We start from the raw sequence: 22397 nt of genomic DNA on the forward strand, positions 1-22397 counted from the left end.
AGGGGCTGTGGTTTTTGGGTTCACGTGCAGCAGAAACCCAACTAACTCTCCCCCTGACACACACCCAATTCTCTGGGATGATGGCTTCACCCCTCGCCCCACCACGTGGCTAACAGCGGGGAAGATTTCTGTTCAGCCACAGGCAAACAGCCCAGCAGGAACAGCCACCTCTGAATGTCCGCTTACTAAAACCACCCTATTTCAACCAGGTGACCATGTATGATATCACTCTCCTGAGGGTAACACAGAGAGATAAAGAACTGATGTTGTTTGAATGCCAGCAAACACCAGGACCATACGCTGCAGTGCTTTGTTCTGCAATGATTCCTGACTATGTGCTGCTGGCCTGGCGTGGTAAAGTGTCCTACCATGGAGGACGGAATAAGGCTGCCCTCCCCAGAAACCTTTTGCAAAGGCTTTGGGAGTACATCCAGGAGAGCTTTATGGAGATGTGCCTGGAGGATTTCCGCTCCATCCCCAGACACATTAACAGACTTTTCCAGTAGCTGTACTGGCCGGGAATGCCATTAAACACGCTTGCTTTTAAACCATGTATAATACTTACAAAGGTACACTCATCAGAGGTCCCTTCTCCGCCTTCAGGGTCCGGGAGCCTGCCTTGGGTGGATTTGCGGGGTACTGGGTCCAGATCCAGGGTGATAAACAGATCCTGGCTGTTGGGGAAACCGGTTTCTCCGCTTCCTTGCTGTGAACTATCTACAACCTCCTCATTATCTTCATTTTCCTCGCCCCCAAAACCTGCTTCCGTGTTGCCTCCCACTCCTTGGACGGAGTCAAAGCACAGGGTTGGGGTAGTGGTGGCTGCACCCCCTAGAATGGCATGCAGCTCATCATAGAAGTGGCATTTCTGGGGCTCTGAGCCGAGTGGCTGTTTGCCTCCCTGGTTTTTTGGTAGGCTTGCCTGAGCACCTTAATTTTCACGCGGCACTGCTGCAGGTCCCTGTTATAGCCTCTGTCCTTCATGCCATTGGAGATTTTTTCAAATATTTTGGCATTTTGTCTTTTCAAATGGAGTTCTGCCAGCACAGATTCGTCTCGCCATACAGCGATCAGATCCTGTACCTCCCATTTGGTCCATGCTGGAGCTCTTCAGCGATTCTGGGACTGCATGGTCTCCTGTGATGATGAGCTCTGCATGGTGACCTGTGCAGGTGAGCTCGCCTTGCTGGCCAAACAGGAAATGAGATTCAAAAGTTCGCGGGTCTTTTCCTGTATACCTGGCCAGTGGATCTGAGTTGAGAGCGCTGTCCAGAGTGGTCACAACTGAGCACTCTGGGATAGCTCCCGGAGGTCAATACCGTTGAATTGCGTCCACAGTACCCCAAATTTGACCCGGCAAAGCCAATTTCAGCGCTAATCCCCCCATCGGGGGTGGAGTAAAGAAATCGATTTTAAGCCCTTTAAGTCGAAAAAAAGGGCTTCATAGTGTGGACTGGTGCAAGGTTAAATCGAGATAACGCTACTAAATTCGACCTAAACTCGTAGTGTAGACCAGGCCTAAGCCATTGGCTGGCCCTGCAGAACCCATTACCAGGTAAGAAGTTGCTCCATGCTGTCTCCTGCCGTGTGCTGCTGTGTACAGTATCGCAGGCAGCAGCTCACTGGAGGCCTGCACCCTACTGTGGGTATGTAGCGGAGCTGCGTGCTGGGCCCCTCAGTCCCATTACCCATCTCCAGCTGGCACTCCTGCCTCTGCTTCTGCCACACTTCCCCAGCCATACCCCTAGCCTCTGCCCCCGACCTGCCCTCCCCCACCCCACACAGGGGGATGTGTATCTTAACTATTCATTTTCTGGATTTCAGGTGTTTACATTTGTTAACTTCATTCCCTGCACCCCAGATCCCAGCTCATATGGAGGGGCAGGGAGAGGGGCTGAGACAAGAGAAGCAGGGTCCCCCAGATCCCAGAGCACACAATGGGTGGAGGATGGCTCAGACGCCTGCAGAAGGATAGGACTCCCCCTGAGCCCAGCATGCACATGTAAGGGGCGAATTCAGGGCATATCGGGCCCCCACTCCTATACCCCTAACTTCCTTTGCTACCTCAAATTCACCAACCCCTCCCATCTTCTCCCCTTACCCTCCCTGAGTCCACAACCCCTCTTCCCACCCTTACCACACATTCCCATTATCCACCTCCTCATAATACCCACTCCCTCACTGCAGACTGTGATCGAATGCACCCATGTATTCACACCCTACATATCATTGTAATAATCTCTAGCCAAGTGTCAGCAATGTTCATTGGCAATTACCCATCCAGTGGCCATTCTTTGGCAAGGAATGGGGCAGGAAAATATTGAGGTGTATTTTAGCAAACAGCAGCATGGAACCTCTTTAACCAGGAGATGCCATAGGAAGGAACTTTATGTAGGTTAAACCTCAGGAAAATGCATTTCAAAGGGGGACTGAACTATAAAAGTGAGGGGCAAAACACCCTTGGTATTTTCTCTCTCTCTCTTGCTCACTCTTTCACCTGAGAAGACAAAGGAAACAGCCCTTTGGGGGCAGATCCTGATTTAAGAATTTGGTCAGCTATGTTGCTGGGAACATGTGGTAAGAATTTTACTTTGAACCAAGTCTAGTTTGTTAAATTTAGTTACTAGAAAGCATTTATCTTTATTTCTTTTGTAACTGTTTCTGACTTTAATGCCCTACATTTGTACTCACTTAAAATCTGTGTTTTTGTTGTTCAATAACCTTGTTTTATTCCTTGATCAAAACTAACCCAGCATTGTGAATTGTTTGGGTAACTCCATTTAAAGTAGCAGACTGCTGTATATTTGTCCCTTACAGGGGCACTGGACCTAAAATGTCTAAACTCTCCAGGAGAGGGCTGGACAATGCTGGACACCTGTTTGGGGGGGTGGGGAATTCAGGACTGGGAGTGCATTGGGGTCACCCTGCAAGTTGTAATCCAGGCTGGTGGAAGCCAGAGTGTGACTGGTGTATTGCTGACAGGCTGCTGGGGTCCGAGTTGCTGGACCAGGGCTGTGGCTATTCACAGACACTCAGGATGTGACCTGCATGTTGTCAGGCTGTTTGTGAGTGGCCCAGGTTGGGAGCTACAGCAACAAAGCACTGTGAGGCACCCCAGGTTTCAGGGCAGGCAGTGACACAATCCCTCATTAGTCTGGATTGCACCCCTGAATGAGAGACAGACCCAAACCATTTTTCCCCTATTCCCACCTATTCTCGCATCCCGGATCACCTTCCCCATCCAGGGAGCATTTGCTTATGTAGTTTGTTTTCAAAACAGTTTTAACATTTTCTGAATATTCTGCTGTATTCAGATTACACTTCCCCAAAATAATAATTAAAAAAAACTTTGGTGGAGGCAGATTGGAGCAATTTGCTTACTCTTTTACTTCAGAATTCTGCCCAAACTGAATTTGAACTTACAGTGCCAGTGCTCAGAGTCAATGAGCCGAATATAGCTCCTGTTACGTAGAAGTAGTTTTCCAGATGGTTAGACACTCTCTCTGCACATGCTCAGCATAATCTGTTAGGCATGCGAATAGGCAAATGAGCCTTCCCCCAGTATCTAAGTGGAGAAGCAAACTCTTTTAATCTGATTTCCTCAAAAGGGCTGGTGGTTGCCAGGCACTCTGGTGGGGTAATCCTTGAGCAATGGAGACCCTGGTGTGAAGATCTGAACCCTGGTTTGATCACTATCTGTGAGCAAAAAAGGTTACCAGAATCTGTCAACGTTTATTAAAAAAAGTTTTTTCCTTGGTGCTGTATTTTGGGAACCCCTTGGTTAAATGCCCCCAAATTTGAGTCACTGCTCTTACCTTGCCCCTCTGTGAGGCATCCCAAATTTCAAGACAATTTGATAACTGTACAGATTTTAGAACATTTAGAACAGAAAGCTGGTTTTGACCTTAACTACAGCAGACCTGTTTCTTTGCTATAATAAAAAATAATAATGGCAATTAATAATACAATGGCACACTGCCAAAAAGAAGACAATCCACTGCATATGCTTCTTCCTTTGAGGGAGAGGATGAGAGAACAACCAACATGTGAGAGATGAATAGTCACATGGCTTATGCACTGCTGGAAGATGCTCAATCTGGGGTATAAAAACGTATATAGAAGAGAACTGAATTGGCCCTCCTCTGCACTCAGAATCAGGAATGCACAGCTTGGCTGGACCCAGAGATCTTGGCTTGTACTGTAGTGATACATGTGCCCCAGAGGCCAGAGTTAAGGCTGGCTGCAGAACCTCAGCTGGCCTTCCACACTTCTGAGTGCTTCTCTTTGCAATCTGAAGATCATTGATGTATTTTCTGGTGTAAGTGGGGGTAGTTGGGATTGAAAGTTTTTATACAGTTGTCAGATTTTTACCACTCCTCTCCCAAGCAAAACAGTTTCGATTTTCCACCTTCCATGTTTTCTCATTTATATTTCAGGGGAATTTTACCAAAGCTTCTATGTTGGGACAGAGAGTCAGAATGCAGCCTGCGCCCCTGCATAGTCTCTCAGAGCTGGAGAGAGCCTGTCTGCAAGAAATCGCCTTTTACCAGCTGCAAAAAAGGAACATGATCAGTGGTATCAGCCTTTCTAAAGGTAAGGAGAGGAGACATGCCTTATCTAAGGACAGTGGACTACATCAGTGGTTCTCAGCCAGGGCTCTGGGGCCCAGGGTGGGGGGGCAGGAGCCGCTTGCATGGGGTCCACCAAGCAGGGCTGGCATTAGACTTACTGGGGCCCAGGGCCGAAAGCCGAAGCCCCACCGCATGGGGTTGAACCCCGGAGCCCTGCCATCCAGGGCTGAAGCTGAAGCCTGAGCAATGTAGCTTTGTGAGTCCCCCTGTGGCATGGGGCCCTGGGCAATTGTCCTACTTGCTACCCTCTAACGCCGGCCCTGGCTTTTACATGTAGAAAACCTGGTGTTGTGGCACAGCTGGGCCATGGCGTTTTTACAGCATGTTGGTGGGGCCTCAGAAAGGAAAAGATTGAGAAACCCCTGGACTACATAACTCCCGTCATTGTCATTATCTATTACTGCTGCTGTTTTTAATAATAATGATAATATATTGGCTGACATTTTGGACATCTCTGCACAATTGTTTCTTGGTTTTGAACCAAATTGTTACTGCTTTGGGTCAGAGTCATCCTCACGGCATCAGCCCTGCTAATGGGACTTTCCCTTCCTTTGGAGCATGGGAACATGACCTTGCCTGTTCACTGCCTATGATATGATCCCTTTAATCTCACGCAGATGTAAAAACTTCTGGCAGATTCTTCAAATGGGAACAAATTAATCATGTTGGATGGGACGGATTCTCTCTGCTCTGCTTTGGAGAATCCTGGAGTTCAACAGAGTCTTGGTTCCAGGAGACTGGTGCTTAGTTAAACTTATTAAAATACACAACTAGGAAATGTCACTAATATAAATTGACAGATAAATATAGCAGATCCACAGAGACAGTTTCTCTGCATCTTGGCATAAACAGGAGCTGTCAGACTAAATGAGACCAGACCAAGGCTCCACCTACTCAAGTATCCTGCCTCTGACAGTGGCCAGTGAAAGCTGCTGCAGAGCAAGGTTCAACAAACTCTATGGTGGCAGCTGTGGAATAGCCTGGTCGCTGGGAAAGTTTCTTCTTCACCTCATCAGTTATTAGAGTTTGGTCTATGCGCTGAAGCAGGAGGGCTTAAAGCCCTTCCAAAGCATTTGGTTATTTATTTCATCCTTTCTATTACAAACCTTGCTGTTCTTAGCCATTAAATATCCAGTCATGGTCAGAACCCTACTAAGATCCTGGCCTCAGTGGTATCTTGTGGCACTGAGTCCCATATGCTATTTTTGTATTGTGTGAAAAAATATTTCTTTGTATCAGTTTGGAATCTGCTGCCTTTCATTCATGGCATCCCCTCGTTCTTATGGCAGGAGAGTAGGAAGAGAAAGGACGATCTCATGGTAAGAGAGTTGAATGCTGTCTCGAAGAATTGGATTCTATCTCTGTTTATGTGATACAAGGCACACTGCCTGACCCCCAGGTCTAATGCTCATGTTTACTGACTCACTGCATCACTTTTTTTACCCATCTATAGAATGAGGATGATAATTACACACACTCTAGGTTTGCCACCTGTCCGGCTTTTACCCGGACAGTCTGGCTTTTGCCTTCAGTGTCTGGGTGCCATAATGGGTTGCCAGTTTTTGACTGGACAGTCTGGTTGAAAAGGGGACCCGGGGCCTTGTGGGAAGAGGCAGAGCAGGGGTGAGGCCTATGTGTTACCTGCACACACTAGGGCACCTCACCTTTTCCCAGTCTGTAGGGCTCTAGGAGTAACCCGGTTAATTTAGGCACCCCCACCTTTTCCCAATTTATAGGGCTCCAGGCGAAAAGCACCTACCCTTACCCAATTTATAGGGCTCAGGGCCACCCGTACCCAATTCATAGGGCTCAGGGTGTAACTAATCTGGGGGTTCAGTGGTTTGAGCATTGGCCTGCTAAACCCTGGGTTGTGAGTTCAATCCTTGAGGGGACCATTTAGGGATCTGGGGCAAAAATTGGGGATTGGTTCTGCTTTGAGCAGGGGGTTGGACTAGATGACCTCCTGAGGTCCCTTCCAACCCTGATATTCTAGGATTCTATGACTATTCTATGACTTTAAGTACCCACACTCTTTCCTAATACATAGGGCTCCGGGTGTATACTACTTCTGCAGCTTTGCAGGACCTTTTGCCAGTGAAAGAGCCTTACACAGTAATATACTACATACCCTCTATTTATTAACAATCACCAAAAACAGACTGCACATGTTACACATAGAGTGCTCACCACTCCCAATAAGACAGCTGACCTTTTCTTGATGGCCAGTCAGAATCAGGTCCATCTGGGGGACTCCAGTTTCTGCATGTGTCATTGGCAGCGTGTTGAGGTCTGGCAGCTCTGATCTTTGGGGCTGTGTCCTGGAGTTAATTCCCAAAGAACTTCCTTTAGGACCCCAGTTTATATAGTGAAATTGGAGTCCTTTTTAGCTGTACCTTAACTAATCATTTTACTGAAATCTATCTAACCAATCCTAACAGATTGTAACATAATTCTTTAACCAATTATATCCCACTACCCTAATTAATTTACACCTAGCAAAATTAATTATATAGCAGACAGAAACAATTAAAGAACTAGACAGAGATCATACAGGTAAACAATAGGGAAGCGGGGACCATAATGACAAAACAATAAAGAAATGAGGATTTCACAACCACTACTATTGATAAGTGATTTCTTGACAGACAGGATGCTATCAAACTAAGTTTTCTTTAGCCATCTTAAGATCTGTTTCTTTATCTGGTGATAGTGGGTGCCATTAGGACGGGGTCTCCTTCTTAACAGCCTGATATTACATTGTTTTAATGAAATTTAGATGGAATGTGAGGATGTGACGTCCTGCTTCTCAGCTAATGGCTGCTGCTTGGCCCTTCTTTTAATCAGGCTGCAGATGAAGGCCTTAGGCTTTAGGCCTTACTATATGGCTGCAGACAAAGGCCTTATCCTTACAGTCCACTACTTAATGACACTTTTACCAAAGCTGTCATTACTATTTCAGAAGTCCAATACTCAGACCTGCTGAGCTTGGGCTTGCCTCCTGGGTACAATTAACCAGGACCCTATTTGATTTTGCATGCTAGCTTTCTGTAGTTTTCGAACAGTTCTCTTCATCCAGCAAGCCAAAGCGACTATGCTTACTAATAAAGCCAATTGGATTCCAGTGATCACCACAATGGGGTGAACCATGATATTTAGCATACCCCTTGCAGAAGGTGAGCACCCTAATAGTGTTTTCCACCACGAGTGATGTCCTGCATTTGCAATAGTTTTTAGTACATGAGTGATTTCTGTATTATTATGTTGTACTTTAATATGTATTTGTTCTCCCGTCTTCGCAATATTTTGTAAATGCGAATGTAACATAGGATGGATTAACAATATTTTTATCATGGTCCTATTCGTGCCTAAGGTTATAGGCATTACATTGTGATACAACTGTGGTTTAAACTTTAACTAGTTTACAATTCATACAGGTACACAGTATTCAAAATCACAACTTTTAATCTTTGTAACGTTGCAGAAACATCTATTAACTAAATAAGTTATAAAATACAATTCCTTATCATTTGCTACTACCATTGGACAATGACTTTTAACACAAACCCATCCCCTTCCTGCATATACAACAGCTGACTTTTGTGTAGTGAATATATTAAACACACAATGTTAGGGTTTTTGTCTTTAACATAGAAACATTTATCTTTTTCTTATAAATTTTGATTTTTACACACACATCCCAAATTTTTATTGGCTACACACTGAAACATGTTAATGGTTTTCCATTGTTGGGGTTTTTTTTAAATATGCCCAGAAATGATGATCAGTGGAATACATACCCACATTTTTTGTTGATTGGATTTTTACAGGTACCACTGGATATATATTAATAGTTAGACTGGGGTGTACGGTTACTACATATGCTTGTAGAACCCTTTGAACTTTATTTAGGGTAAAATTTACCAATTTTTTACCACATCATTAATTGCTTCTCCCCTTCTGTAACATTTTCCCACAACAACTTTTTTATTTCCAAAGGTAAATTTCCTTGCATGCCTTCCCAAATTATTTGAATAACTAACTGCTGACTTACTTTCTGGGCCTGTGTACAGGCTAATGCTAAGCACACATTTTCTTGTACTGTATCCATAGTCCCTGCTAAAAATAACAGATTCTTTTTCCCTTGCTGTTGCCATACTGGCAGTATTTTAGAAAATAATTGTTGTCCCATTTCTAATTTTGACAAGGATACACTGATGGGCTTTTCCAATTCTTGTATTTTAGCTGTAACATAACTTCGTTTGTTTGCCATTACCTCTATGTTAGTAGCATCCAGTACTTCAACTCCTAATCCAGTTTCACCCAAAGCAGTTTCATTCACTTCTTGGGGGTCTTTTTTTAGGCTACCCATCCCTCTTGGTTGCCAGCCAAATCCAATAACCTTTAGTAGTTTACATTGAGATAGTATTAGGGCAGCTAGACCTTCACTGGGCCTTTATGTACTGCCCCTTATAGTAATCAGGGAAGGTGTTCCAATGGCCTTCCTCTCCTTACATTCAATTTTATACAACACCCAGGTGCATTCAGCTGGGCTTGTGTGCTGGAAGTTGATTAAGACTTGCCAATTATTACTGATTTTTTTTCCCAAGCAACCAGTGTTTTTAATACTCTTTTTTTCCCTTGGTAATTTCACTTTGTGCTTCAAAATTTTTTATGTCCATCCTTTTATTCCCGCCAACAGATAAACCTTGTGTTTCACGCATATTTTGCCTTTAAATATGCTTTTACCACTTAAGGATGTTTCCCTGTTAACAGACTGGCGTTCCTTGACCTCTGGCCTTCTGCAATATTGGTTTTTGTAAATACACTTAAAATGCTTATTAATCCTTTTTTACCTAATGCAGTATCCTCTCTTTTTGTAACACAATACACAACAATGCAAGCAACAAGACAAACACCACAAAACAAACATAAAGCACAAAATACAATTTTCGTCGCAACAGTAGATTCGTGGTATTTTGGGTTGCTCTTTAGCTGGTACCAGCTTCTCCTGATTTTTTGAAAGACAAAAAGAACATGTTTCTACCCCTTTTGGGATGGCAGATTATTGCTTAAAATATTCCTTTCTTTTACAAATACACTTGTTGATTGCAGGCAAAACAGAGGAATTACCCCCATGCTTTCTTGTGTTTTTGTTCTATAGGCAGTCCAGGTTTAATGGCTTTTACCCTTTAAGGGTGAATTAACCCACTGTTCAGTTATTCATTTCATGAGGTGGTGTACCCCAGTTTCCCTTTTCATACAGCAGACCAGGTTTGTAATGTTTTTTCTGCTATGCTAAGCTTTAAGTTCATTTATAGCTAATAGCTGAGAAGCATTACCCTACGACCTTAAAGGTTTTTTCCAAAAATCATACACACTATACATTGTTACAGGGGTACTTATTAACCTTAAATTTATCCCAATGTTTAATATTAACAATAACATTAGCATTAAATCTATTAAACGTATCTTGTTATACCATGCCTTTTTATTTAGACAATTTGTTTGTGAGGCCAGTGTGTTCAATGTTTTTTTGAAATTTTTGTATAGGCTTTTTAATTTAATTATATTCTTGGGATTTTGGTGAATTAAAAGGTAGGGGTGTCATGCATATAAGCAGACCCCTTTTGTACCTGTCTTCAGATTTCAGCACTGTGCATACACACAAAAAAGTATTTTTTTTTCTACTTAGGGTTAGCCTGTCCCTCTTATTCTTAGGTTGACTTCTTTTTTCACCTTTCTCTGGGGGGTCATAATTTGAGCCTTTTGGTTTCAGGTAGTTTGTTTGTGACCAGGTATATCCTTTATCTGCAGCTCCTTTGGTGCTGCCATTTATGGGCAGTTCTCTCCGTCCTCTATCAGTTAGGTAATTTGCATCAACACAAATGCTTTCTGGCTTGCTTTTGGATCCAAAGCCATCAGCAGAGCTCAGAGACTCTGTCTTAAAAGGGACACAATCAACTTCCACAAGAGTTTTGGTTTCTTTCTACATCAACTCCTGCTTTCAAAACACACGATCTGAAAAAGAAAACACAACCTATTGTGGATCCCTTTGGAGCCCTAATGGGATTTTAATTAAGCAGAATGTTTTGTTTGCATTTCTTTTACTCCTTCTACAATATACATTGCCCATGTCCTGGGAAAAATGCACATTCCTTCCTTAGTTTAACTTTTATAACATTAGCCACATCAGTTTTTACATACAGTGTAACTGTTTCTTTTGCGCTCACAGAGTTTTCATGTACCCTTATCAAAGTGACAGTCTAATTACTCAAAGCCACCTTAAGGCTCAGTGTTCCTAATGTTGCTTTTTTTGTGCGCATCTCTCCCCTACTGTTGCTCCAGAGGGACATTGTCTTTTTTTTAATTTCTTTCTTTTTTTTTTTTTTTAAACTACAGCTCTTATCTGCTATTTTGTTACAAATCCAGAATCTCTTCCCATTCTCCTGGGTTTGACTGCCCTGCTGCAGCCACAACTTTGGTCTTTAAAAAGATATTGAACTTTATAAAGCATTGAGGTACCATAAAGGTTAAATGCTAAATACCAAAGCCAAACAACACTAGTTACCTATGTCTGGAAAAAAAAGTGTCTGTCAGTTTTGCAACTTTGAATGAAAGATTCAAATGGATTTTAGTGGTATTATTTAAAAACAAAACAAAATCAATACATCTTAAATCTACAAACCAGGAGTATTGATTTAGGTCCTTAAAACCTCACATATTTACACAATATATGTATATACACACACAGAGATACATACATACTCTTTTGCTTAACATCCCTTACACTGCTTTAATTTTCATACAGCTGTACATAGATTACATTTGTATACATTTGGGGGCAGTTAAGTTCCAACAGAAACCCCTTATGTTCTTTTAGTGAATTTGACTAAATTGTTTATAGTCAAATGATTTAAATCAGATTGTCTCTTTGCCTGGCTTATTTACAGACATTTCTTTGGAAAAGGGCTCATTTTTCCTTCAGAACTGCTGCAAAGAAACCAAGAATTCTTTTCCTATAGCACTTTTCCTTATTAACATTTTCACAACGTTCAACTGCTTAATTCCCTCCAGCCTCTGCAGAGTTAACTTCTCACTCTCTTTCCTTAAATCACTTGCTTATCTCCCAAAATGACACCTTCATTAGTTCAGATTTCACCATTTCAGGTATTGTCCCAGGCATCTGAAATCCCCATGCCTGTACCTACTCCTTTCTTTACTCCTGCCACTACGCCCCCAGGGCTCCGAACCTGTTTTCCAATCTCTTTATCAGTTGCCTGCCTCCTTGTCTGGGCCCGATCCTGCTTTCCTCGCTGAACAGTCCTTTTCCATGGGTACAGGCTTTGTCCCACTACCCATTTAGTAAGGAGGGTGGGCTTCTCAACTAGCCTCCCCCTCCTTTTCTTCATTTCCTTTTTCTCTTGTTGTTCTGGGGTGGTCATTCTGCCAGATAGGTAGCGACCCTTTCTGACAGAAGTCCCAGGTACTCTGCTATTATTTACTGTGTTAGACTCTATCAGTTCAGTCCAAAAGACTGTAGGCTGCCTGCATTCTTTCCAGCAAAATTGTTACCTGCACACATTAGGGCACCCCCACCTTTTCCCAATTCGTAGGGCTCCAGGTGAAAAGCACCTACCCTTACACAATCTGTACGGCTCAGGGCCACCCGTACCCAATTAGTAGGGCTCAGGGTGTAACTAACCTGGTCAATTCAAGTACCCACATCCTTTCCCAGTACACAGGGCTCTGGGTGTATACTACTTCTGCAGCTTTGCAGGACCTTTTGCCAGTGAAAGAGCCTTACACAGTAATATACTACATACCCTCTATTTATTAACAATCACCAAAACCAGACTGCACACGCTACACATAGAGTGCTCACCACTCCCAATAAGACAGCTGACCTTTTCTTGATGGCCAGTCAGGACCAGGTCCATCTGGGGGACTCCAGTTTCTGCACGGTGTCATTGGCAGCGTGTTAAAGACTGGCAGCTCTGATCTTTGGGGCTGTGTCCTGAAGTTGGTTCCCAAAGAACTTCCTTTTGAACCCTAGTATATGTAATAAAAATTAAGTCTTTTTTAGCTGTACCTTAACCAATCATTTTACTAAAATCTATCTAACCAATCCTAACATATTATAACATAATTCTCTAACCAATCATATCCCACTACCCTAATTATACAGCAAACAAAAACAATTAAAAAACCAAACAAAAACCATACAGGTAAACAACAGGAAAGTAAAAACCATAATAACAAAACAATAAAAAAATAAAAATTTCACAACCACAACTATTAATAAATAATTTCTTGACAGACAGAATGCTATCAAACTAGGTTTTCTTTAACCATCTTAAAATCTGTTTTGTTTATCTGGTGATAGTGGATGCCATTAGGACGGGTCTCCTTCTTAACAGCCTGATATTACATTGTTTTAATGTAATTTAGATGGAATGTGAGGATGTGACGTCCTGCTTCTCAGCTAATGGCTGCTGCTTGGCTGCTCTTTTAATCTGGCTTTAGGCCTTACAATATGGCTGCAAACAAAGGCCTTATCCTTACATAGGGAAGAGCCAGAGAAGGGGGCAAGACCTTGAGGATAGAGGTGGAGGAGGGGTAGGGCCTGGGGGAAGAGGCTGGGCAGGGCTAAGGCTCTGGGGGAAAGAGATGGAGCAGAGATGGGGCCTTGGGGAAGAGGCAGAGCAAGGGGCAGGGCCTTGGGGGTCTGGTGACCAGCAATTAGAAAGGTAGCAACCCTAACACAACCACCTACCTCACTTGGGGGGTGTAAGGGCTAATCAGTTAATGTACATACAGGGCTTCAAACAGGCAAAGTTCTATATAATGCCAAGTACTCCAAAAAAACAGGCCCAACACTTCTCAAATTGGGCACCCAAAATTAATGGAGGTTTTTGCAAATTATAAATTTAATTTTCAGCCTCCATGCCCCATTTCTGTGAAGCGAGACAATACTCGGTCATCTCTCAGAGACATTGGGAAGATAAACATTAATGTGGCTGAAGCATTGTGATGCTGCAAAGAGATCACCCTGGAAATGCTCAGTTCGAAAAGTAGTAATTCTGTATTCAGCCAAGGGTTTAGATGGTGGCAGTAAATAAGGCAGGGGCCACAGGCTGAACAATGAGGAACAAAAGAAATATTGAATTCCCTGAGCACTGTCCCTCCTGGACACTGAATAAGGCAGAGTCCCATGGGAAAAATACTATATGATCATGTAATTAAAGACATCATTATTATGCATATGCACAGGGGTGGGGGGAGAGAATTAAGGCTGCATGGGCAACCTGTTTGCATTTCTAATTATTGAGTGTTTGACTTTGCAACTAAATAACATACTTGAAACATAGATTTTTCTATGTCATAGGAAACAGACTCATAGATTTTTAGATTCATAGATTCCAAGGCCAAAGTGGACCATTGTGACTGTCTAGTCTGACCTATGTTTAGAGCTAAAATCACCTAAACGTGTTGTGATTGGTCACTGTTAATGGGGCAAGATTACTGCCCCCTTCTGGACATTGCTCGATGGGTATCAATGGGGAATGGAGCTGTCATAAATATAAAGGAAAGCGTAAACACCTTTAAAATCCCTCCTGGCCAGTGGAAAAACCCTTTCACCAGTAAAGGGTTAAGAAGCTAGGATAACCTCTCTGACACCTGACCAAAATGACCAATGAGGAGACAAGATACTTTCAAAGCTGGAGTGGGGGAGAAACAAAGGTTCTCTCTCTGTCTGTGTCTGTGTGAGGCTTTTGCCGGGAACAGAACAGGAATGGAGTCTTACAACTTAGTAAGTAATCTAGCTAGATATGCGTTAGATTCTGTTTTCTTTAAATGGCTGATAAAATAAGCTGTGCTGAATGGAATGTATATTCCTATTTTTGTGTCTTTTTGTAACTTGAGGTTTTGCCTAGAGGGATTCTCTATGTTTTGAATCTGATTACCCTGTAAGGTATTTACCATCCTGATTTTACAGAGGTGATTCTTTTACCTTTTCTTCAATTAAAATTCTTCTTTTAAGAACCTGATTGCTTTTTCATTGTTCTTAAGATCCAAGGGTTTGGGTCTGTGTTCACTTATGCAAATTGGTGAGGATTTTTATCAAGCCTTCCCCAGGAAAGGGGGTGTAGGGTTTGGGGAGGATTTTGGGGGAAAAGATGTTTCCAAGCAGGCTCTTTTCCTGTTATATATTTGTTAGACGCTTGATGGTGGCAGCAATAAAGTCCAAGGGCAAAAGGCTAAATAGTTTGTACCTTGGGGAAGTTTTAACCTAAGCTGGTAAAAATAAGCTTAGGGGGGTTTTCATGCAGGTCCCCACATCAGTACCCTAGAGTTCAGAGTGGGGAAGGAACCTTGACATGGTGGCAAAGGTGGGATTAACTTGAAATCATTTTGAGATCAATTTGAGATTTTTTTGAACAAGAAGCACAGATTTTAAAAGGGGAATTTTTTTTTCCTTTGGGCTGCTGGAAAGCAGGTTTTCAGCTGAAAGCAGTTAGAGGGTTTTTTTTTTTTGTCTCTGCTTGGGGGCCAGAGCAGAGACAAAAGGGAATTGTCTTTTGTGAGCTGGAGTTTTCTCTGCCTAAAGGCAGGGTAGTTAACTTCCTGCAGGGAAATTCACAAGTCTTCACAGACCTGAAGAAGTTTTTTTTTTTTTAACCTAAGAGCAACTAGAGGGGTTTTCTGTCTATTTGCCTGGAGACAAAGGTGTTAGGGTTTTTTTTGTTATTTTTTAAAGGATTTTTCTGTAGGCTGACAATCACTACCAGAGAACATAAATATCCGATTCCAGCACAGCAAAATTTTACAAGCCAAGTTTTTTGTTTTTTTATTTCTAACTCTCGGGTGTAAAGTTAGTTAAAAACAGAGAGGCAAACATGATAGAGCCAAAGAGGCTGCCCGCAGGAGAGCTATGGAGGCAAAGGAAAAAGAAATGGAGGGAAAGGAAAAAGCTCAAGGCCCCGACTACCCTGAAAGGAACCCTCCAGACACCTTATCGTCCTGCCATACCATTCTCCAGCAACCCACCTCGCCCCAGTGATCCGTCAGCTGGACGATGTTTTAAATGTAACGAGCTGGGGCATGTGAAGGCCAACTGCCCCAAGAACCCCAACAGATTACAGTTCATTGCACTGGAATCACACTAGAGATCCTCAGGCCCCGATACCTCCCAGATACCCTTGGAGCGGAGGGAAACTGTGAGTGTGGGTGGGAAGAAGGTCACCGCGTGGAGGGACACCGGAGCACAAGTGTCAGCTATCCATGCTTCCTTAGTGGACCCAAATTTAATCGACCCAAAGATCCAAGTGACAATTCAACCCTTCAAGTCCAACTCTTTCAATTTGCCTACAGCCAAGTTGCCTGTCCAGTTCAAGGGCTGGTCAGGAACGTGGACTTTTGCAGTCTATGATGATTATCCCATCCCCATGCTGTTGGGGGAAGACTTGGCCAATCATGTGAAGTGAGCCAAGAGGGTGGGAATGGTCACCCGCAGCCAGGCTAAACAAGCCGTCATGCATAACTCTGTTCCTGAAACTTCTACCAGGACCTGGTCAGAGGTGATGGACCCAGACCCCAGGCCAATGTCTGCAACAGCAGTAGTGGATCCAGTCCCAGAGACCCAGACAGAGCCAGTCCTAGAACTGGAACTGGCAGAACAACCAGCACCAGACCCATTGCCAGCACTGAATCCAGTACTTGCAACCCCAACACCAGAGGGCCCCACCAAACCTGAACCGGCAGCAGCCAATAATCCTACACCAGAGGCTTAGCCGGAGCCTGAACCCCAACATAGTGCACCAGTGGAGAGCGGTTCACAGTCAATGGAAACAGCCCCATCCCCCACATCGCTTCCAGGGGGACCAAGCCTAGGTCCATAATCCAATGAGGAACTGATGTCTCCAGCATCAAGGGAACAGTTCCAGACCGAACAGGAAGCAGATGAAAGCCTCCAGAGACCTTGGACGGCAGGGGTACTGGCAGGTACCACTAGATGAATCCATCAAGGACAAGTCAGCCTTCACCACACATCTCGGGCTGTATGAATTTAATGTACTCCCTTTCGGGCTGCAGAATGCACCCGCCACCTTCCAAAGACTTGTAGATGGTCTCCTAGCAGTATTAGGAGAATATGCCTTCGCCTACCTTGACAATATGGCCATATTTTCGGATTCTTGGGCAGAACACCTGGAACATCTACAAAAAGTCTTCGAGTGCATAAGGGAGGCAGGACTAACTGTTAAGGCTAAGAAGTGTCAAATAGGCCTAAACAGAGTGACTTACCTGGGACACCAGGTGGGTCAAGGAACTATCAACCCCCTACAGGCCAAAGTGGATGCTATCCAAAAGTGGCCGGTCCCAAAGTCAAAGAAACAGGTCCAATCCTTCTTAGGCTTGGCCGGATATTACAGGCGATTTGTACCCACAATACAGCCAAATCACCACCCCACTGACAGACCTAACCAAAAAGAAACAGCCAAATGCCATTCAGTGGACCGAAGAGTGTCAGAAGGCCTTTAACCAGCTTAAAGCGACACTCATGTCTGACCCTGTGCTAAGGGCCCCAGACTTTGACAAACCGTTCCTAGTAACCACAGCTGCATCCGAGCGTGGTATGGGAACAGTTTTAATGCAGGAAGGACCGGATCAAGAATTTCACCCTGTAGTGTTTCTCAGCAAGAAGCTGTCTGAGAGGGAAAGCAACTGGTCAGTCAGTGAAAAACAATGTTACGCCATTGTCTACGCTCGGAAAAGCTATGCCCATATGTTTGGGGACAGCGTTTCCACCTGCAAACCGACCATGCTGCACGACAGTGGCTTCATACCGCCACGGGAAATACAAAAAAAATGTATTCAGTGGAGTTTAGCGCTCCAAGATTTTGATTTCGACATCCAACACATCTCAGGAGCTTCTAACAAAGTGGCTGATGCACTCACCTGTGAAAGTTTCCCAGAATCAACTGGTTAAAATTCTCCTTGAGATGTGGAAAATATTGTTAGTATTTATATACTTGGTAGTATATTTAGAGGTGCATGTGTCTTATTAACTCTGTTTTCTCCTAGAGGTCCAGGAAGAAATCACAGCCAACGTTTCACCCTATCTGTGATTTGGGGTGTGTGTCATAAATATAAAGGGAAGGGTAAACACCTTTAAATCCCTCCTGGCCAGAGGAAAAACCCTTTCACCTGTAAAGGGTTAAGAAGCTAGGATAACCTCTCTGACACCTGACCAAAATGACCAATGAGGAGACAAGATACTTTCAAAGCTGGAGGGGGGAGAAACAAAGGTTCTCTCTCTGTCTGTGTCTGTGTGAGGCTTTTGCTGGGAACAGAACAGGAATGGAGTCTTACAACTTAGTAAGTAATCTAGCTAGATATGCGTTAGATTCTGTTTTCTTTAAATGGCTGATAAAATAAGCTGTGCTGAATGGAATGTATATTCCTATTTTTGTGTCTTTTTGTAACTTGAGGTTTTGCCTAGAGGGATTCTCTATGTTTTGAATCTAATTACCCTGTAAGGTATTTACCATCCTGATTTTACAGAGGTGATTCTTTTACCTTTTCTTCAATTAAAATTCTTCTTTTAAGAACCTGATTGCTTTTTCATTGTTCTTAAGATCCAAGGGTTTGGGTCTGTGTTCACTTATGCAAATTGGTGAGGATTTTTATCAAGCCTTCCCCAGGAAAGGGGGTGTAGGGTTTGGGGAGGATTTTGGGGGAAAAGATGTTTCCAAGCAGGCTCTTTTCCTGTTATATATTTGTTAGACGCTTGATGGTGGCAGCAATAAAGTCCAAGGGCAAAAGGCTAAATAGTTTGTACCTTGGGGAAGTTTTAACCTAAGCTGGTAAAAATAATCTTAGGAGGTGTTCATGCAGGTCCCCACATCTGTACCCTAGAGTTCAGAGTGGGGAAGGAACCTTGACAGGAGCGGATGAGCTTCACCATCAGGGCAGCCCCCACACCCTGGGGCAGGGGTGGAATCTACCATCTCACTCTTGGGCCACTGCTGAAGGACATCCTGATCAGATTGGGTCCCTCCCTTTGGTCCAATCACATCACACAGGCTTTGGCTAGCTGCTGAACCCCTGGGCTGTGCACCTACAGTTCCTGCTCTCACCCCCTGCCTAATGTGTCAGTTTCCTTCCCCACCTCATTCCCCTTCTCTCGGTCTCCCCCTTTGTGCTGTCCATGTAAGGAAAGTCTAGCTTAGCCCCCAACACAGCTTCACCTGGTGTGACATTGATGTGAGCTTGGGAGCAGAAAGGCGGGTAAAGCAGCACTTGTAAACAGCCTGATGCTGCTAAGTGTTGGCTGGATCTGAGAGGCTGCTCGTACCACTCAACAGGTCCAAACCATCGTAGCAGTCACCTTCTCTCTTTCAAAAATAAATAAGATAAAACCATCTGTCACAGGGTTGGCCGTAGACCAAACAGCGCCCCAGGTAAGGAGCGTCTCTGTCGACCCCCTTCCAGTTGTTAAACTTCGAATATCTTATTTTTTATTTCATTTGTAGCCCATTTCATAACTTTGAGGCACGATTTGCATGCATGATTTATCCCTGTCCTATAAGACAATAAATTTGAACCCTTAGGATCTGTAAATGTGTATTTATTCATGCTATATCCTCGCGAGGGCATGGCGGACAGCATGCTAGGAGGTTCAAGGAAAATGTAGTTCTCAGAAAGTCTGGAAGGTTCCACAATATTCTACAAAGGTCCAGAACATTCTATGAGGTTAATGAAAAATGAATCTACATACAGAATACCTGGAAGATTTTACTTCAAATATTCTATTTTCCCTTTTGTCGCTAACAACAAAAACAGCATCCCGAGCCTGGTGCCCCCCGATCCTGGCACCCCAGGCGGTTGCCTGGGTAGCCTGCCCCTAAATCTGGCCCTGATCTGTCATATCATCTACAGAAGAGTAAAACAAGAAACTTCCCATCTAAACAACTCTGTACTGCTAAAGGAAGAAAATAAGGGGAAGTGTTACACTTGGAGCCTTGACTTGGGAAGTTGCAGACACTCCTTTGGCTGTGTGCATAATAAAAGATTAACAGTGGGACACACCAGCAATAACTGGATGCAGAACTCCAAACCTGGCTGTTCATGTTGTAACAATAAACCAGGGTTTTTTTCTCTAACTGAGCCCCAGTCACTCCCCCTTTATTGACACAAGGAGGTGCAGGATAGAGGGAAGCCAGAGAAGTTTGGAGAACCAGGAGGCTGGCCCCAGAAGGAGGAGCAGGTTAGGGTGACCAGATGTCCTGATTTTATAGGGACAGTCCCGATTTTTGGGTCTTTTTCTTATATAGGCTTCTATTACCCCCACCCCTTGTCCCGATTTTTCACATTTGCTGTCTGGTCACCCTAGAGCAGGTTGGGTTGGAGGGGATGTGGTGAATGGAGTATGAATAGCATTCTACCTCCCGCTTTGAGCTGGGTTCAAATGTCTAGGAGTTCCTCTTAAAATCTAACACACATCACAGACTCAAGCACCCCCAGAGAAATCTGGGAAAAACTCAATTACCCCCCCCACTTTAGAGGACTCTGAACAGGCAGCACCTCTTCACGTGCAAGCGTGGAGTCTGGTGCAAATCAAGGACAGGCTTTATTAGGGGACAAAGAGACACAACGTCAACCCGGGAAACAGCAAAAATAGATCTGTATATGTAAAACACTCACATGTCACCTTGGCCATTGTTCTGCCACTCAGCTCCCCACCCCTGGTGGGAATGGCAGTGGTAGTGTGTTCACAGTGCAGCAGTGTCTTTCTGCAGCCACTCCATCCCTGAACCCAACTAGAGCGATTTCAGGTTTAGTGGTGCTGAGCAGGGGGTCCCCCACTGGAGGTCTTTCTGCTCAGCTGCTGCTGCACTTCTTTCTTTTCCTTCGTTCACTCTCTGATTTCAGTCCCACTGTCCCCCGGGCACGGATCTGCAGGATCGGAGCTATGTGCTGGCTTTTACACAGCCTTTTGGGAAAACCCTTCAGTAATGCAGACCCCACAAGGGGTCTTGCTCTTCCTTCAGGGTAGGCCTCACAGCCTCACCACCTCCACGACTGAGCCTCTGGGCTTCAGTCCTCCTGCTTCACCCCAGGAGCTCGGCTCAGTGAGTCCAGCTGAGATAGACTCCTGGTCAGAGCCGTGTACGCTCTTCAGGGACTAATGCACTTCTGCACGTATTTGCAGTGACACCAGGCAGCCTTTTCAGACCAGTAGGTGTATTAGTGATCTGGAACAGAGCCTCGGAAATCCTTAGGCTACCACAGAGAAATTAAGGTTAAGCCAGGCCATCTGACCAGGCCAGAGAAATCCACCAGCCAAGAGGTAATGGATTCAATTTCAAGCTCTGTCTCTCTCTGACCCAGTGGTTCTCAACCTATTTACCATTGTGGACCACATCCAATTCTACCTGTATGGCCCTGAGGATGTCACATGGGTCACAGCTGTGTGCTGATTGACCTACAAGCTGCCCATGGGCCGCAGGTAGGGAACCACTGCTCCGACCCTTCATCAGTCCGTGCTGAGAGCTTCTTCTGGAAGCTCATTCTTATCCCCTGCTGTCAACTCTTAGCCCTTTGTTCTCAAGCTGGTCTTTGCTCAGCTGCCCTGCTGGGAAGCGAAGGGGGAAATCTTTCCTCTTGGTCACTGATTCCTAGGTGTAAATGATCTGGTCACTGGGTCCTCCCATTGTCTCTTTTGGATTCAGCATTGATACAGGTTGTTTTCAACAGGTTCCAGCCAGTTCCTTAACAACTCATTTGTTGCACCCTTAAAGAGCAAGTCACCACACACGTCTCCTGTGTTGCCCCAAAAGCAGATTTAACCTTTCCCCCGCACTGGATAGCAATGCAAAGTACAGAGGGAAACGGAGGTACACAGAGGATTCATAAGAATATTATAAAAATTCCCACCTTGTCACACCACTCAGCTCAGAGTTAGTGTTCAGTTCTCGTAAATCCTCAACGTATCATTTGGAGGAAGTGTAGGTAGAAAGCTTATGGAACTGGCCTCTCTCTGCAGCTGCTCTTTCTCCTGTTCACCATCAGATGTGGCAGGGAGCTCTCTATCACAGGGCTTATAGTTAAGACACTTGTGTTTATAACAAAAAGAGACAATAATGAAGAGTGGCCACAGGCTGCAGGGAAGGGTGGGATGGGTATTATTACAGAGGATATTCTGGTAGGTCCTGGTGAAATGCAACCCCTCCTCCTCTTATATTTGGACACTTGAAAAGAAACCTGTAGCACCCTTTTGCCGAGTGCGATGGCTTGATGCTGCGAGAGTGGATAGCACGGGGGTAGAAGGGTTGTGGATAGGTTTGGATAGGCCGTGTATTGAAGATGACCTAATGACATGCAGTCTTTTCTCACCTCTTCCCCCCACCAGCTGGATCCAAACGCAACAAATTCATCCGAAGGAAACTGGAGAACTCCTCCAAGGAGAAGAAAGGTGAGTGAATTCCACATTTCAGTCTGGCATTGTGCTCCTCAAAGCCATCATGGTCTTTAAAAATAAGCTAAGCCAAGGCATCCTATCTACCTGGATTCCATTGTGAATTTCTCCTTTGTGGCATGTTATTCCCGCCTCTCCCCCAGTGTATGCATGTGCATGTATAAGTATACGGTCATAGGTGCATATGTGTGGGTATGGGGCAGTGTTGGTATGTGAACGTGTTACTTCCCAGGGAGCCTGTTCTTGAGTCTCTCCTGCAATGGATTCCCCTTGAGGAGACTGTTCTA

General features: G+C 44.3%; 1 protein-coding gene across 3 annotated transcripts in view; it reads left to right on the forward strand.

The window, feature by feature from the left end:
- The window catches only part of ARHGAP36 (Rho GTPase activating protein 36), a 78810-nt gene that overhangs the window by 18641 nt on the left and 37772 nt on the right, over window positions 1–22397 (forward strand). For all 3 annotated transcript variants that reach the window (XM_084639516.1, XM_084639514.1, XM_084639515.1), the window contains exons 3-4: window positions 4437–4593; window positions 22045–22107. In XM_084639516.1, coding sequence (XP_084495642.1) covers window positions 4458–4593; window positions 22045–22107 — 199 coding nt within the window. In that variant the 5' untranslated portion in view covers window positions 4437–4457. The remainder of the gene's footprint in view (window positions 1–4436; window positions 4594–22044; window positions 22108–22397) is intronic.

Source organism: Lepidochelys olivacea (assembly GCF_965140295.1).
Source record: "Lepidochelys olivacea isolate rLepOli2 genome assembly, chromosome: 9".
Lineage (NCBI taxonomy): Eukaryota > Metazoa > Chordata > Testudines > Cheloniidae > Lepidochelys > Lepidochelys olivacea.